We start from the raw sequence: 17,049 nt of genomic DNA on the forward strand, positions 1-17,049 counted from the left end.
CTCTTGTATTATATTTCTTAGTCATAAAGAAATACTATTTTGACTATAACTTTTGCTTAAGAAAGATTATATTATACTTATTCGTAATCAAGGTTCAGCTATAATTTCGACTATGGTCTAAGCCATTTGTAATAATAAAATAATAACTTAGGCAGAACCCCTTACCTCGCACGGGTATTCGGAGTTAAATATTCCTAAGTTTATACAGGCAACACTTCTACTCTATGCATGTTTATCGAGGCGTTTTTGATCAACCCTTCTTGTCACGCAAATCGAGGCAATGTTCGGTCGCCGGGTCGTGCACATACTTCGAGACGGAATGTCAGGTTTCTTGAGTGGCACGCACTTCGAGGAAACACCGGTATTTGGTACGGATTATGAGGTAATGATTGTCGGGTATGTGGCACGCAAAACGGTGTTCGGCACGCAAACCGCGGTAGAGAGAGGGTGAAAATTTAAAGAGAGAGTGGCTGTGATGTGTGGAAAATGAGCCGGATCCCTCCCCTTTTATAACCAATTTTGGATCCCATCGCGTCTTTTCCTGGCTTCGTCGCGTACCGCGATCGACACGTGGTCAGACACATTCTGCCACGTGTCCTGGTATGCTGCCACGTGTCACCCGGACGTGACATGTGTCCCTGAGTCATTACGGCCCATTGCGGTACGCGATGGCCGTCTTCTTGGACTCGTCGCGTAGCGCGAGGGGTCCATACAAGTGCAAAGTGTGCCATCAAAGCGCCACATTGCGCCCAACGCCCTTCGCCGTAGCCCGTGCCCGTGCGCGTGCGCGTCGGGTGCTACGCACCCTCCGCTAGGACCACTTGGTGCATGATATTCATAAAAGAATATTACTATGGAAATTCTATCTATTATAAAGAGCTTCCATTTCTTTACCACTTTCCATGTGGGATGGATTCCATCTTCCTTATTTATACCTTGGTGGAATGCTTCCACTTTCTTACATCTTCCAATGTTTGATGGAGTTTTCTCTTTACTTATTTCCTCTATGTAAGAATACTTAGCTTTAGGAAATATTTTTATTTCCTTATTTTTCTTATAACCCCTTATTTAATATTTTCTCATGACTTGTCTTGATATTATTTTTGATCCCTCAACTTTCCTAAGTTGTCAAATTTGGATCAAAATTTGGGGGATGTTACAACGGGCCTACTGATCTGCCAAGTCCGGACCGAATTTTGCAAAATTTTTATCTAAATACTATGCAATGCATGATATGCAAGTCAATCAACAACGAAAAAAATAGGTAACAAAAACAAACATTATCTATAATATATATAAACGAAAACATAAAATCATACGTGTCACGATGTGGTCGCTCCCCTGTTTTTGGAGTCATCAGATTTGCTTGATTTTTAAATGGAGGCTTCTCATTCATTTGACCCGAATTCACGGGTATGAGTCTTATCAAACTCAGATATTTCTTAAACGGGTTATAACATCTCATTAAATTAAAAACTTATCTCATCAAATATTTGATATAAAAATCCTATAAAGTAGGGATATGCTATATATTATTTATAATTACCAATTTTATAGTAAAAAAATAAACGGGTCTTGGATCTCATCATATAACATTTTAAACCGGGTTATAACATCTCATTTATCTGTGAAACAATTTATTATCAAACCATAAGTATATTATTAACTTTCATACAATAAAACAAATAAAAGTTCAAAAAGTAAATAAATATCATAAACAAATAATATAAAATAACTATCGTAATACGGGGGATGAAAACTAGTTACTTAGTTACTATAATATAAAAAAGAATTTTGGTGCCGCAAGTGGCTTATTGGGCCACTTGACGGCACCGTATTGTTAGATGAATTTTGTTTTTTAAGTTCAATTATCATAATAAATGTAATGAAAACCGACCAAACGTCATTTTTTTTGTTTTAGTTCTGGTATCATAAGAAACCTGAAAAAAAACCCGACCGAGTTCGCGCATACTCGCGACCTTATTTGAAGCTCATGACTGACAACGTTCGGGTTTTACCAATGCTCATGTTTACCGATACCACCACCACCACCCCCCCAAAAAAAATAATAAATATAATTGGTCGTTGGTCCACCTCAATTTTTATAATTGGTTCTGGTATCATAACAAACCTGAAAGAAACCGGCTGAGTTCGCGCATACTCGCGGCCTTATATAAAGCTCACGACTGACAACGTTCGGGTTTTACCAATGCTCATGTTTACCGACCCCCCCCCCACACACACACAAAATAATAATAATAAATAAATAAATAATCAAATGTTTGCACATTATTTGCTGACTTCAATCATTGTTTTATTATTCATAACCGCATCAAGTTCACAGAGTTTGTGTTTTATTAGCTTATGGAACAATATCAACAATCCTATCTTCCAAGATTAGTCCATTTAGTGGCGCGTTAAATGTATGCATCAGGTGTATATTAAGAATAAAAACTAGAAACAAACAAACTGCATCCCCCCCCCTTTCCCTTCTTAGGATAGAGGTGTACAAAAAAACCGGTTAACCAGAAACTGAACCGATTCATTTCTCAAACCGGTTCCCAAACCGCCAGTTCGTATAGCGATCTAGGTAACGTTTCAATCAAACATGTTTAAACCGGTTTAAAAACCGACCCGAACCGGTCTGGATCAGTTTGTTTACTTCTATGCTTAAACCGATTTCTAAACTGAATCGGTTTGAAATATGCAAAAACCAAACCGGTTCGGTTTGTAAAAAGAATCGGTTTTGTATATCTTTACCTTAGGATATAATCTTAAAGGGGAAGAGTAGAGGTGCACAAATCGGGTTTTCAAATACCCGGTTCCGGGCATGACCTGGTATTGGAAAATCGGGTTTGGCAATAATCGGTTCGGGTCCGGTTATTGTCTCTGAAAACCATACCCTATGCATCAGGTTCGGGTCGTGTATAGAACCGGGCATTATAAAACCGGATATTTGAATACCCTATTTTCGGGTATTGAAAAAACCATATTTTCGGGTATAGATTGGGTTTTTTAAAAGGTTGCAAATTTTTAGGGGTATTTATGGGTCTTTTTAAGGTATTTTTCGGGTATAAATAAGATATTTGATAAACCAGGTTTCGGGTATAGGAAAAATCGGTTTCGGGTATAGAACCGGTTCGGGTTTCGGGTACAAAAGGGTCCAGTTCCAGGTATGGGTTTTGGTACTGAAATGCATACCCTATCCGTACCCTACGGGTAGGGTCGGGTACGGTTTCTGGTATTAAAAACCCGGGTATAAAAAAACGGTTCCGGTTTTTTTTCCGGGTTTGGGATTTTTGTGCACCTCTAGAATCCTAACCTTCAGGATTTAGCATTCACAGACTAAGTCATGAACAAATGATAGTAAATTCATTTTCAACCCACCCTTTGAAGATGCCAATAAATAAACAATGTGCATACACACGCCATCTGATCAATCATTTTCCGGATGCAGGAGAAGCGATAAATCGATAAACAATAAAGCATTTACAAAATAAACTCGAACCAATTTGGTTTAAAATCCAACAAAGGGCCAATAAGCATGAAGTAACTATTATCAACAATGATGCTAAAGCTCGATACTGTCAAAACGTATATACATTAGATCACAGCAGCAATGATGATAAAACACGAAAACAAAAGTTTCATTCAGGGCGAAACCTACAACACCTTTTTTTCTATCTTAATTAAAATAACAAACAATATGTAATCAACAACTAACATATCTGTAAAACAAAACCTTCTAATGTCTTGTTGACATTACGGGTGAGCGGTTCCTCTATTTTCTTGGTCTCTTGGATAGAATCTCTGATCCGGGTTCAGCCTGCAAAATGGATCATCTTTCTTATAATCCGCAATTTATCATTGAAATATTGAGAGAAATTTTGGTATTAATGTTAAGTTTAGCATATTTAAAATTGTATCTTGGTATCTTACAAGGAGTCCAAATTTAGTATTGTGTAAGATTTTAAAAAAAATAAAAATGTGAGATTTCGGACTGTATAGATACAAGCAAATGTATCTATGGTCTAAAAAATATACAAAAAAAAATAACAAATGATTTTACGTCTTTTTGGCTATTCTAATAAAATAGAAACAAGTGCTTATAACAAAAATAATAATCAAATATATTATATGAAACTTACTGAATTTGAGAGCTGTTCCCGAATATAAGCCATTGATCTCAACATGGCGCCTAATGTGTCCCGAGACACCTGAAATTTCACCTCAGATTCTCCTGTACTAGTGTCTGTATCTTGAAGCTGAAAACACATCATTACATTAGTTTGAAGGCGAGTATGAAAATTGAAAATATATAACTTGAGCTTATGTATGTGAGTTCACATTTAACTTAGAGGTGGCAATTTCAATCCATTTTTGTATGAATTAGTCGGTTATGCTTTAACTCTAATGGGTCAAACAGGTACAGAGAAATAATAAACTTGAAAAGAAACGAACCAACAGGGTTAAATGGGCCGAAGTCAAATAAGTATATTTTTAATACCTGAAACATCCTAAATCTTATTACTCAAATAATAAAACTAATCTAAAAAGAATGTAATTCTGCAAACATATTTGACACTATTTACTTTTACAGAAAATAATATTTATGGACGAAAGGCTGTCAACCCTACCGACCTGTCTCGTATGAAAATTTTACCCGTTTTGACCCATTACACAACATGCCTTGTCCACCCATTTTGCCACCTCTAATATTTATAAAAATATATTTCATGCTAAATTCTCAACTACAATAAACTGGTCACGCATAATTATATTTTAATGAAAACAATATTTAGTTTCTAGATGTTGTACCTTCAAATTAATGACTGCAACCTTATTAGCAGGAGCAGATAGCTGTTCATTAATGTTAGCCATTGACCTCAACATCGCCTCTAGTGTGACTGTTGAAAGCTGAAACTTAACCTCTGATTCCCTTGCCGGCGTCCTTTTATGATCTTGTAACTAGAAATATCAATAATGAAATATCAAAGAGAACCAAATAAGATAATAAACTATGTACAGGAAAAAGCATCAAAGATGATATTCATCTTTTTAATAGCCTTAAAGAGTTTGGTCTATTGTGGAAATAAGATGATGTTAATTTATTCCCAAGCACGCATCGACACAGGAAGTTATAAAAAGTCATTTCCCCCCTTAGAATAACGTTTCATTACAATTGCAAAACTTTTTTTTATTGCAGGGATTTAAACTTCTCCCTTGTCTAGTAAGTTATGTCCAAAAGATTACCATTGGTAAGATATTTAATATCATTAAAAACATTTAAGAAATAAGCAACTAAGACAAATTAGAATATAAAAAAGACAGCGTTAAATGCATACCTTTAGGTTTATGACAGCTACTCTGTTTGCTGGAGGCAAATTTTTGTTATCCATCGCCCATGTCATTGATTTTAGACAAGGAAGAATCACCTGCGTGGCAAATATAAAGAATACAATCATACATAACAAGAAAAAGAATATGTAACAGAAATAAAGATGCCAAATGTGCGGGTTGGGTAACGAGTCAAAACAAGGATTTTAAGTACTGGTCAAGATGGGTTGACCTGATCCACTTTCTGTGCTAAAGATTTAGGCGGTTAGAAACAGTTAGCGTGATATGACTACAAATATTATATTATAATAATCTTTAACATTTAAAAAAATGATTTAACAGATACTATATAAACTATATATAGTTAAAATGATAATCATAATCTTTTTAATAAAGTGATTTACAAGGTTTTAACTACCAAGCATTTCAAAACATTCAGTTTTTAAGTTTGAGCCATATGCGGTGCAAAGAATAAAAACAAAACATAACAATAAAAAGAGGAAAACATCATAGAAAAAACAAGTCATAGTATCATACCATGTTATCAGGATATCCATCATCACGGCGCAAAGAAACTGGGGCCATACGCGGGAGATTCAAGTAAGTAGCAGGTGGAGCTAGAAGCCCACCATCATTAAGATTAAACCGTCTTGTTACTTCATCTTGGCGGGGCCACAATAAAGGTGTCATATCAGGTGCAGATGAACTGAGCTTACGGTTATCATACCCGGTGACATTGGCCCGTGAACTAGGCGGCGGTGCAAAACTTGCCACATTCGTCTTTGCAGCCGACACATTCTTCACACCTTCTCTAAGTGCCGTCATTGCAGCATTAAAGGTATCAGGAGCAACCGCCCCTTCTTCAGCAAATTTAATCGCTTCCCGGATTAACTGGTTGTAACGAGTACTTACTGACTCGGGCCCGTTTACATATAAATCTAATGAAATATTGCTTTTTGCATTCTTTGTCCATCTTTTTAGAATGTAATGAGATGGCAATGTGAGTATGTTTGTGACCGTGAAAACTGTCAAAATATGTCTACAAAGGATTCCCGAATACTCAAACATTTGACAACTGCAATTTGCCCTTAGTTCTCCAACATTTAAGGAAACAATATATAATTTTTGATCATCTTCAAACTTTGCAACCCTAAATGTGCTTACAGTACCATCTCCGTCAATCCTATTTGCAGTATACACAAATGTTTCAACTAATTCTTCTTGAAACTTTGAAAATATTGTTTTTGTGTATAAATTTGCTGCTTGTTTCTCCATTGGTGATGGTGTTCTCAATAATGATGTAGTGGACAATGAATCAAAATCTGCTACTATTTCCTTCTCGAATGAGTTTTCTAAGGCCCTTTCGTACTGTCTAAAAAATAAAGGTACAGTAGTGTGTTCGTTTAAATAACCGTCAAAAAACGAGCTCTCATAACCATGACTTAATGCAATTCCAGCAAAGAATGTATCACGAAAATATGCTGGGACCCACTGCTGTCGCATGGTGTATAATAACTGCATCCAGTCATTCCTTTTAAGATCATATCTATTAAGAATAATATCCCATGTTGCTTCAAACTCGTCATACGTATCTGTCGAGTTAATACAATTATACAACTCAACCTGAAACTCAGGATGCATGTGACAAACATATCCCAACCTTTTGTGACCCTCTCTTAGTACATCCCACTTGTTGAAGCAATGACGAGTTCCTGGGAAAACATGTGAAACAGCAGCTTGTATTGATTTCTCAGGATCAGTGATTATAGAAATGGGTGCACGATCATTCATGGCAGCAAGAAATGTTTTAAAAAGCCATGTAAATGTACACTCAGATTCATCTAGAAGCAATGCACAACCAAATAAAATTGTCTGACCATGATGGTTGACCCCAGTAAAAGGAGCAAATGGGACCTTGTACCGCTTCACTCGATACATCGTATCGAATGTAACCGTATCCCCAAAATGACTATAAGCGGTTCTTGATCTAGCATCAGCCCAAAACACACTAGCCATACGGTTATCATCGTCCAGTTGTATTGCGTAGTAAAACCCAGGGTTTTCAGCTTGCATTTTCCTGAAATAATCTAGAAGATTCTGAGCATCTCTCCCTAACGACCTTTTATTAGTTGCATGTCTAACAGAATTAGTTACCGAATCTGGAATCTGGGCCCCGTGGTTTGATTCCATAGACGCACTCCTGGAGAGATACATAACTCCATTTGGAGCAGATCCTGCAAGTGGATAACTTTCAGATGTATTATTCTTTGTAGCACCCGATAAATGTCGTTTTTGTCTACTGTGATTTATCATTTTACGGGAATTTGTGACTGGGTGGTTGTGTTCCTTGATGAACTTTGTAACCACCCAGCTATTTTGACTTTTTGACTCAATTCTAAGCATTGCATTACAGTTGCAAATCGATGCTGCACACAAAAAGTCAAACTTTGTAGTGGTTGCATCAGTGTTTTGATTGACTAGTGTGCTGAACCCAGACCGTTTAGCATACTCGTTGTAGAAAGATTTGGCAGCGTCCACATAAGCAAATTCCAGACCCACATGTGGGTCAGTTAAGTTGATTTTGTTTTGCAACGGGGAAATTCCAGCTGAATCTGTACCATTACTAAACCCATCAAATCGGTCAAAGTCAACACCATGTTGCCCCATGCAATCCTGTTCTACACTCATGAGTCCAACATACATGTCAAAGAGCACTTGTATGAATGCTTTATCAATAGTCGTTTCTCCATCTTTTGTTAGCTGAAAATTTCATTGACGGCCTTTTTTTTTCTGAAATAGAAGAGAAAATCATACTGGTCAAATACACACTCAATATCATAATAAAAAGATTACCAAAAGGAAACGTCTGCTAATTTAATTTGAAAGTTTCAATGTGTATAATGGAGCAAAAACGGACAATAGGTTTTGCCCACCATCATAATGCAAATACTCCCATCGACTTGAATACCAGATACATAACAAATGTAGTTTTTGATTTACTTTCTAAGATAAGAAATAGTCAAATAGCAGTCAGAGATAGTATCAACAGTGGCGAAGCTTGGACATATATGCCAAGGGGGCCGAAATCAATACGTATAAATAACTTCACAAACGAGAGGGAGTCGGGCTCAAAATTTTGGTTAAAAACTGGTAGAAATACACTGTATATAATAATTTTCGACCAAAAAAGGCTAAATTTACACTACCGAACAAAAAAACTGAGGGGGGCAGGGGACTAAGCTGCGCCACTGAGTGTCATTATACTTCAGAGTAATAGGTCATAGCATGTACTTACCGAACACTTAAGGAAATTTAATATTACACTGAACGATAAAAATAAGGGTTACTACATAAAGAAGTTTCCGTGTTTGATAACACTAAAAGGACCGTATCCGTAAAGAGCGGCCTCTTGTTTTGGATTCATATATTAATTTTACACATATATTAATCATATATTACTCATATATATTCTCTTTTGTTTCATAGCTAATAGTTTTGGTTAAATCCATATGATAAGATCAGAAGAGTCATTAAAAAAAATATCAAAAACCTTCAATGAGCAAACATGAACAAATAAACACGAACATAAATGGACGTAAACATACACATTATCGAACGTTCACGTACACAATTGAACGAACATAGACTCTGTCCGTGTTCATTCATTTAGTTAACCGAACGAAATTCCTTGTTCACGTCCGTTCACTTATTAAACTAACGAACTTCCTACCGAACAGTTCACCTAAAACTACAATCCGTATCCTAATTAAACATAAAAAGTAGACAAAATCAAAAGTAACAGCTTCCGTTCACCAATTTCACTATCACATATCATTCTAATCCAATGTTATCAATACTTCTAATCAAATCGATCGTAAATTCATGCATAAATTTCATCAGAACACACACAATTAGCTTCACACATATCATCAATACACAAAATACATAAATAAACGTATATACGAACACGTATGTATATATATAATATATGTACATATATACCTTTTCACGTCTGATCGTACGGAGGATAAAACCTAATCAACGATCGCCGCCGTTAGGGTTTCACCGGCGAGAGGAGAGAGTGAATTAGGTGTCGCGTAGGTTTGGGGTATAATATGTAGACGCGCGATGGTGACCGTTGGATTAAGATCTAACGGTTGTTAGGGTTTAAGAAATAATGGCTTTGGGGCAGAAGTATGGTTCGGACCCAAGCCCGCGAAGCACTCAAGTGTAGGGAAGGGAATCCATGTGGGACCAATTTGTATTTCTTTCATTTTTGGTTATTATTTATCCAAACTGAGGGTGAAAAGTACTGTTTTGCCCTTGTAAGATATTATTATTATTATTATATGACGTGGCAAAAAGGAAAGGCCCAAGACACCGTGTCGGAAGTGTTAGCGGGCCGTTATAGGGCGGTAATGGGTTAACGTTTGAGGCCTTGAGGGGAGCAAAGGAGGGATCGGCGTTAGGGAGGGTGATGCACGAGGCGTTTCTTCACAATACACAATCTTATATTTGAAATTTTGTTTCAAGCTAAAAGATATGCTTAAAAACAATAATTATAATAAATGGAATTTATTTATTTATTAAGAATTAAAATAAGTTGTAACCTTTTAAAAAATTAATTTATAGGATGAAACCCAAACAGGTGATTATTCAAAGATAAAACATTATTTTTCATTTTATTTTACAATTTGATACTTGAATTTCCAATTTCGTCCACTTTAAGAGAGGGTCACAAAAGGTAAGGGGAGGGACACCATCGGTAACCTTAAATCGGGTACTCATACCCTATAGTTAACAACGTCGTTGTCACCTTAAATGGCTTCTAGGGTACCAAAAATAATGGATTACTGCTGGATTAAGTTATGAGGAGAGAGATGACAGGTGTGTGTGGGATGATAGAGATGGTAGTTTAGTGGAGTGTTGCATTCGGTTTATGTGGTAGAGTAGTATATGGGGTAAATGAGGTGACATTATGTGATTGGTGGATATCTAAACTACGTTAACCAATCCGACAGGGCAACAATAAACGCTCAAAACACCCCTATCAAATGTGTTAATTGAGCGAGAGGTAATTGGTTAACGTTTGAAGGAGCGAAGGGGGTGGGCTAGTGGCAGATATAGAAAGAAAATCCAGGGTAACCCAAAAAAATTTTAAAAAATGTGTAACGGGATTTGACCTTGCGCAAGCAGATACCACGTGATTTACCGTCATGCATGATAGCCACTCTGGCATATCCAATTGATGATTTAAAACTGTTAAAGATAATATATATTAGTTTCTTAACAATGCTAACAACCTTGAATATTTGCATTTTGCCGACAAAGTTAAGGGGTAGCCTGGGGCACCCCTAACTATATAATAGATTTGCACCTGATGTGGGTGTCGTGATGGTGGCCGACATGGATGGTGGTGGAACCCAAGCGTTTCTCATAACACACAGCCTGATATTTGAAATTTTATTTCAAGGTAAAAGATATGATGAAAAACAATAATTATAGTTAACGAAAAGTATTTATTTATTAAAAATTAAAATAAGTAGTAACCATTTAAAAAACTAATTTATGAGGTGAACCAACACCATAACTTATACGTTCAACACATGTGTTGTCGAATGAACACATTAGACAATTTATTAACATTGCTAATAAATTTGATATTTGAATACCCAATCTCGTCTTTATGTTCTTAACTCGAATGAACACATTAGACGATTTATTAGCATTGCTAATTAGTTGGTGGTACTTAGAGTCAAATCGAGTGAAGTATGTTGATACAAATGACCAAGAAGCCGATATGTTCACTAAATGTTAGGTCGTGAAGATAGTGAAGTTTTGCAATAATCACAAGATGAAGAGTGCAAATGTCGAGATAGACTTTTAAACGAGCAGCACTTGGCTCGATAAGATGATTCGATCTAATATGAAGGGGTAACAGATGATTCATAATTGGTTACTCGTAAAACACAACCATTTCATCAAGAATTCCAGTTTCTCTTGTACTTGTTATCTAAGGAACATAATCAAACTGTTGGTATGCATCTATTAACATAAGGAAGTAAGAATCAACTTATTTATGACAACAAAAATCAATCTACAAAGTATGAAAACGATTTGGTCCACATATTATTATGGAATCAGAATAGCCAAATACTTATAAAGCACTATTACTTATGCTAGTGGCCTAGTTTTATTGGTAGCGTCTAGTGAATCAACCAAAAAAGAATAAAACATGATAGACAACTTGAATGAGGAATCTGGCTAAGACCTCATCAGGACATCAGATTTGTCGAATATCACCCCTAACGTGGCAGATCAAGTATCGGATATTAAGAGTCCTTCGATCAAAACCCGAAGACGCCACTAAAACCACGCTTGTTTTAATTCATCGAAGGCACAATCGTGACCAACAACCACAATTCAATGTCGTGCCACATAGACAAGGAAAAGAATCCGAGAACATATAGTACAATTCACTTATAAATCAAATTATGGTTTTTAAAACATAACTAGTATTAAGGACCTGCGTGTTGCGTCGAATCTGTAATCATATCCGTAATTTATGTAAACTATAGGGAATTTATTAATCGAGTATTTTACTTTATGTAATTGCTAATAAAAAAGAATAAAACATGATAGACAACTTGAATGAGGAATCTGGCTAAGACCTCATCAGGACATCAGATTTGTCGAATGTCACTCCTAATGTGGCAGATCAAGTAACTGGATATTGAGAGTCCTTCGATCAAAACCCGAAGACGCCACTAAAAAAGCGGTTATTGTTTTAATTCATCTAAGGCACAATCGTGACCGACAACCACAATTCAATGTCGTGCCACATAGACGATGAAAAGAATCCGAGAACATATACTACAATTCACTTATAAACCAAATTTTGGTTTTTATAACATAACTAGTATTGAGGACCTGCGTGTTGCGCCGAATCTATAATCATATCCGTAATTTATATAAACCACATAGAATTTATTAATCGAGTATCTGTTTTACTTTATGTAATTGTTAATAAAAATAAAAATTAGTTTTTTTAAGAAAGATTAAAAACACAAAGTAAAATAAAACTATGACATAAAAGAGATGATGAGCCAATGTTGTATATAAACGGCAAAGTTAATATCCATTTGTATCACATGCTATGGTGTTTGTACCATGTTACATGAACAGGTATAAAGAAGGCAAAAGGTACATGAATCAATTTTAATAATTATTAGTGAACGACTTTGGTACAACCGGAAGCCGAAAGACTTCGAAAAATTTACCACCCGTCTATGACCCATTTTATTTGAGTTTGAATCCTATAATAATGGTGTTCAGTGTTCTCCTCTATTAGCATCATGCACATATTGGAATCAAACGGAAACCTTGTATGATCCTCACAAAATTCTTGTCACACGTTTGGTAATTTTGATTATTATATAGATTTGTATATTTTATATTGGGTTAAGTTATCGTACAATAATCGCTTAACGCACAAGAGGTACGCAAATCACGCTCAAGCTCGTTTACAAAACGCTCAAGCTCAAAACAAAAACACTCGAAGCCAAAACACAAAAAAAGGTCAATTGAATTCAAAACCCTAATACGCTCAAGACATAAAATGAAAACGCTCAAGGAAAAACCAGTTACGCTTAGGTCAAATTGATTCGATTGAAGGTCCATATATGTTTGTTTGGATGAATTAATGATTACTTTAATCTATTTCGAAGTTTAACTGATCAATTGCTAAAACAAACTCGCTTAGGTCAAAATTGATTCGATAGAAGGTCCATATTTCCCACGGTTTGAACTTATAACCTCGAGGAGTTAATTTCCCTAAGCAACAAACTTACCAGTTGTGTTCGATACATAGTGGCTCATAAATATCGATTCCTCGTAGTCTCACATTCATATACATATATCGACTACGATCAATTCTAAACTTATTTGAGAGGGTGGTTCTAGTTCACTAGTACCAAGACTTCAACCTTAAAAACCTTCTAAAGTAGGGGTGTGCGTGGTGCGGTTCGGTTATTGACTAAAACCGAACCAAAAACCAAACTTTCGGTTTTATGATTTTTAAAACCGTTCGGTTTTGGTTTTTCGGTTTAGGTTTTTGGTTCGGTTCGGTTTTGGATGCGGTTTTTTCGGTTTTGCTAATCGAGATAAAACATTTTGGGCAAAAAATAGCACTTGACCCAAGATATTGAAATTGTGCATGATATTTTTTTCTTTAAACTAATGATTAATAGAATATTTAATATTTGGGCTTCAAATATTAAAAGCTAAAAAAAGATACATTTTAAATCAAAATTAAAACTAAAAACTAAAAGTAATAGTATTATTAGTTATTAACCATATGTAGCAACCAAATATATTTTTTAATAACCGTATGCTAAAACTAAACAAATGGTAGTCGGCAGATTTTGTTTTAATGGTTATGGTTAAGATATTATGGTTATTTCAAATTTTTGGTTATTTCGGTTCGGTTTGGTTTTTTTGGTTCTTAACAAAATACAAAACCGAACCAAAACCAATATTTCGGTTTTTGCTAAAGTTCAAAACCGAACCGTTGGTTTTTAATTCGGTTTGGTTTTTTCGGTTCGTTTTTTTTTTGGTTTTATCGGTTTTGATTCGGGTTTTTCGGTTTTGTGCACACCCCTATTCTAAAGTGCTTCTTCTTAAAGAAAAAGACAAAGTGTGACTGATTCATCTTCTAAACGCTGCAGTAACACAATTACAAGTTTATTACTAGTATAAAACCCGCGCGATGCTGCGGCGGCAAGAATTTGCAATTTGATACTTGTTTGTGTTAGTTTATCAATCCTCTCATGATATAATGTATAGTATTTATCCATACATATTCAAGTTATTCTACAAAAAGGAAATAACACTGAGAAAGATGCAAATGATTTGTGCTCATAAAAAAACCCTCAAAACAGTAATAAAAATTAGAGAAAGAAAGAAAAAGAATAAATAATATAATAAAAAAGTCATCACCCAAAATTTAATTAAAAGCGAAAAAAGTAAACAAAAAAAAACCAAAAATGTTCCTCTCGTCTTCCTCATTCTCAAAAAAAATGTTGAAAAAAATATCATTGTGTTTTTTGTTTATTTTCGTCATTAATTGTGTCTTATTTATTGATAGTGTATTTTTTCTTAATATTGTTATGTTAAGCAACATTATGTTATATTTTTATGGCATTATGTTATATTAGGTTTTCTTTATTCTTTTTTATTTATATTTTGAGTTATTATTTTTTTAATATTTTTCTTTAAATTTTTCAGGGGTTTTTCAAGGTCACAATTACTTTCACACTATTATTTTTTTCTCTCCCTTTATAGATGAACAGTTTTCCTATACTTATGATAGTTTTCTTAATCGTTATTGTGTGTTTTTCATTAGTTTGAACCTAGCCATAATATTTTACATTGAATTAATTGTTATGGCCATTATTTTTAGAGACCATTCAATAATGCAAAGTTTTAGAGTATATCTGAGAGTCAGCTGACGTAGGATGCAATCATGCAAAGAAAATGTGAAAAATAATTTGGGAGAAACATGTTTTGAACTCGGGAGGGAAGCGACATTGCGTGTACCCGTGTTGAGAAGTAGCAAGCTAAATTAGCTTGAACACTTTTGATATTAAAAGGTTGAATATATAAAAAAATACTCTATATATGCATGTTAACCTATCTACCGAGCCGAGCCACCTGGACTCGATTACAAAACAAGCCCGCTCGGCTCGATTGCTAATCTACCTTTTTCGAGCGCGTTTCTTTCGAGCGTTGGGTGAGTCGCGGGGTTTTTGGACACCCATGAATGTATATGTCACCAAAATAATTACAACTCATATCCAAAATAATATCAATTGGAGTTGATTTATTTCTTTTTATTTTGTAATTTGAGTTATATAAATGGGAAAACTGGTTTTTTGTAAATTCTAATTTGATAAAGTCAAACAGAGGGCATCTTTATGCGTTTAAACATTTTATAGGTTACTAATGCATATCTAAGTTGTACTTTAATGTTTCATTAACTTTTAAATTATAATCTACACACCGGTGTTGAAATTTTTTTATATCTAAACGTCGACAAAGACATGCACGCCGTAATATAGGTCTTGGTTCTTTTATAAACATAATATATTTAAAGATATTGAGGGAAAAATAAATATATAAATTTGTCAAATTATTGGCTAAGATGATGAGTAAAATATGCAACAATTCCTAAATATTACAAAAGCCGTATAAAGTTTAAGGGTAGTTATTGTAAATATAGTTAGAGAATGTAAATTTATTTATAGGTTTATAGTTGCATATCTAACTTGTACATTAATGCTTCATTAACTTGTACATTATAATATACATATTGGTTTGAAAGATTTTTTATATCTAAACGTCGACAAAATTAGCACGTCGTAATGGTATGTTCATTTTTTTTAAAACATAATATATTTAAAGATATAGACGGAAACAAAAACATAAACAAATTTGTCAACTTGGATAAAGATGAGTTAGATGTGTAACTATTCTTAGAAATTACAAATGATATCTAAAGTTAAGGGTAATTATTGTAACTATAGAAGGGTAATTATTGTAATTATTGAATTAAAATGAAAAGCTACGGTTAGTGAGTGTTGAGTAAAGACATAAATACCCTCAAATTTTTAAAAATATAAACATTTATAATTGTACATGTTGCATACTTGATTGTACCTATTAAAATTTAAGAGGTCCTTCACTCCCTCTTTATATATAGTAAAGATAGATATAGATTATAACCACTTTGTATGGTTCACTTATAGTTAAACCAACCCATTATGGCCCAAACCCGTTCTAACTCGACAACGTTCTGATCTGGCCCATTTATACTCGAACCCGAACCATAACCATTTTTTTGTACCGACTCATTCCGACCCTATTGTACTTTTATAAATGACCCGAACTCGCCCGACTCGACTTGTTACCCGGTTACAAATGCCTAAATGGTAAGCGCGTAACATGCGAAATATTTAAAACTAAAAACCATAACAATATTATACTCAAATTAAAGAGAATAAAATTCTCGTTTTTATGACGTAATTTTTTTGAAAAATTATTAACGTGTGAAAAAGTTATGCCCGTTAAAAAGTCGTGGGGTAGTTGGTTTTGAATTAGGGGGCATATGTGTAACTATTATTAAACTTTACAAAAAAGGTAGTGAAGTTGAGAGACCAAAATTGTAAGTATATTTTGAAAGAATTAAATTTACATAAGATTTGTAGGTAAAGACTTAATTACCCCTAGTTTTTAAAATTTTGGTGCATTAGGTGTTGTATATAAAGCAATGAGTTTGGTGCCTCTTAAAATTTAAGAGGTCCCTAACTCATGCTTTATATATAGTATTGATAGGAGTAAGCTAGTTACTTTTTAATCGGTTATAAGAAATATTTAGTCAAAAGTAATAATTTACAATTTTTTTTTACATTAATTTAGTTTTTTTTTGAACGGCCAACTAAGTAACGCCGGGTACCCCGTACGCGGCCCCCATTGGCTAAAGGTAGCCCGAGCCGGCCACTACTCCGGACGGACGGAGCCCCTAGCGGTCCACCTGTTGAGGGATTCACCGGATTAAACCCGACCCCCACGCCCGCCAAACGGCACGACAACGAGGAGCCGGTAAAACCGGTGGGATCAGAACTCGAACCCTGACAAGCCAGGGTCATCCCTCAT

The 17,049-nt window shown here is 34.9% G+C and overlaps 1 protein-coding gene across 2 annotated transcripts; it reads right to left on the reverse strand.

Annotated features, from left to right (window-relative positions):
* Positions 1–3,488: 3,488 nt before the first annotated feature.
* On the reverse strand, positions 3,489–9,564 carry LOC143586323 (protein FAR1-RELATED SEQUENCE 3-like). Of its 2 annotated transcripts, none has more exons than XM_077067888.1 (6): positions 9,340–9,564; positions 5,875–8,127; positions 5,346–5,435; positions 4,819–4,968; positions 4,149–4,265; positions 3,489–3,826 (listed from the first exon to the last, which is right to left on the reverse strand). In XM_077067888.1, the coding sequence occupies exons 2-6, from the start codon at positions 8,038–8,040 to the stop codon at positions 3,782–3,784; spliced, it is 2,568 nt and encodes an 855-aa protein (XP_076924003.1). In that variant the 5' UTR covers positions 8,041–8,127; positions 9,340–9,564; the 3' UTR covers positions 3,489–3,781. The 2 variants fall into 2 exon arrangements, with proteins under 2 accessions (XP_076924003.1, XP_076924002.1); XM_077067887.1 differs by having other exon boundaries at positions 5,875–8,117; positions 9,332–9,564.
* Between the last annotated feature and the right edge of the window lie 7,485 nt (positions 9,565–17,049).

Source organism: Bidens hawaiensis, unplaced genomic scaffold (assembly GCF_021521415.1).
Source record: "Bidens hawaiensis isolate Kalapana, Puna unplaced genomic scaffold, B.hawaiensis_p1.1 tig00034611_1, whole genome shotgun sequence".
Taxonomy (NCBI): Eukaryota; Viridiplantae; Streptophyta; class Magnoliopsida; order Asterales; family Asteraceae; genus Bidens; species Bidens hawaiensis.

Coding starts and splice junctions, on each gene's coding strand:
- LOC143586323 (XM_077067888.1), bottom strand. CDS start 8,040: ATGTATGTTGGACTCATGAGTGTAGAACAGGATTGCATGGGGCAACAT. Junction 5,436..5,874: donor ATGGATATCCTGATAACATG/GTATGATACTAT, acceptor TTTGCCACGCAG/GTGATTCTTCCTTGTCTAAA. Junction 4,266..4,818: donor TTGCAGTCATTAATTTGAAG/GTACAACATCTA, acceptor ATGTGTTTTCAG/CTTCAAGATACAGACACTAG.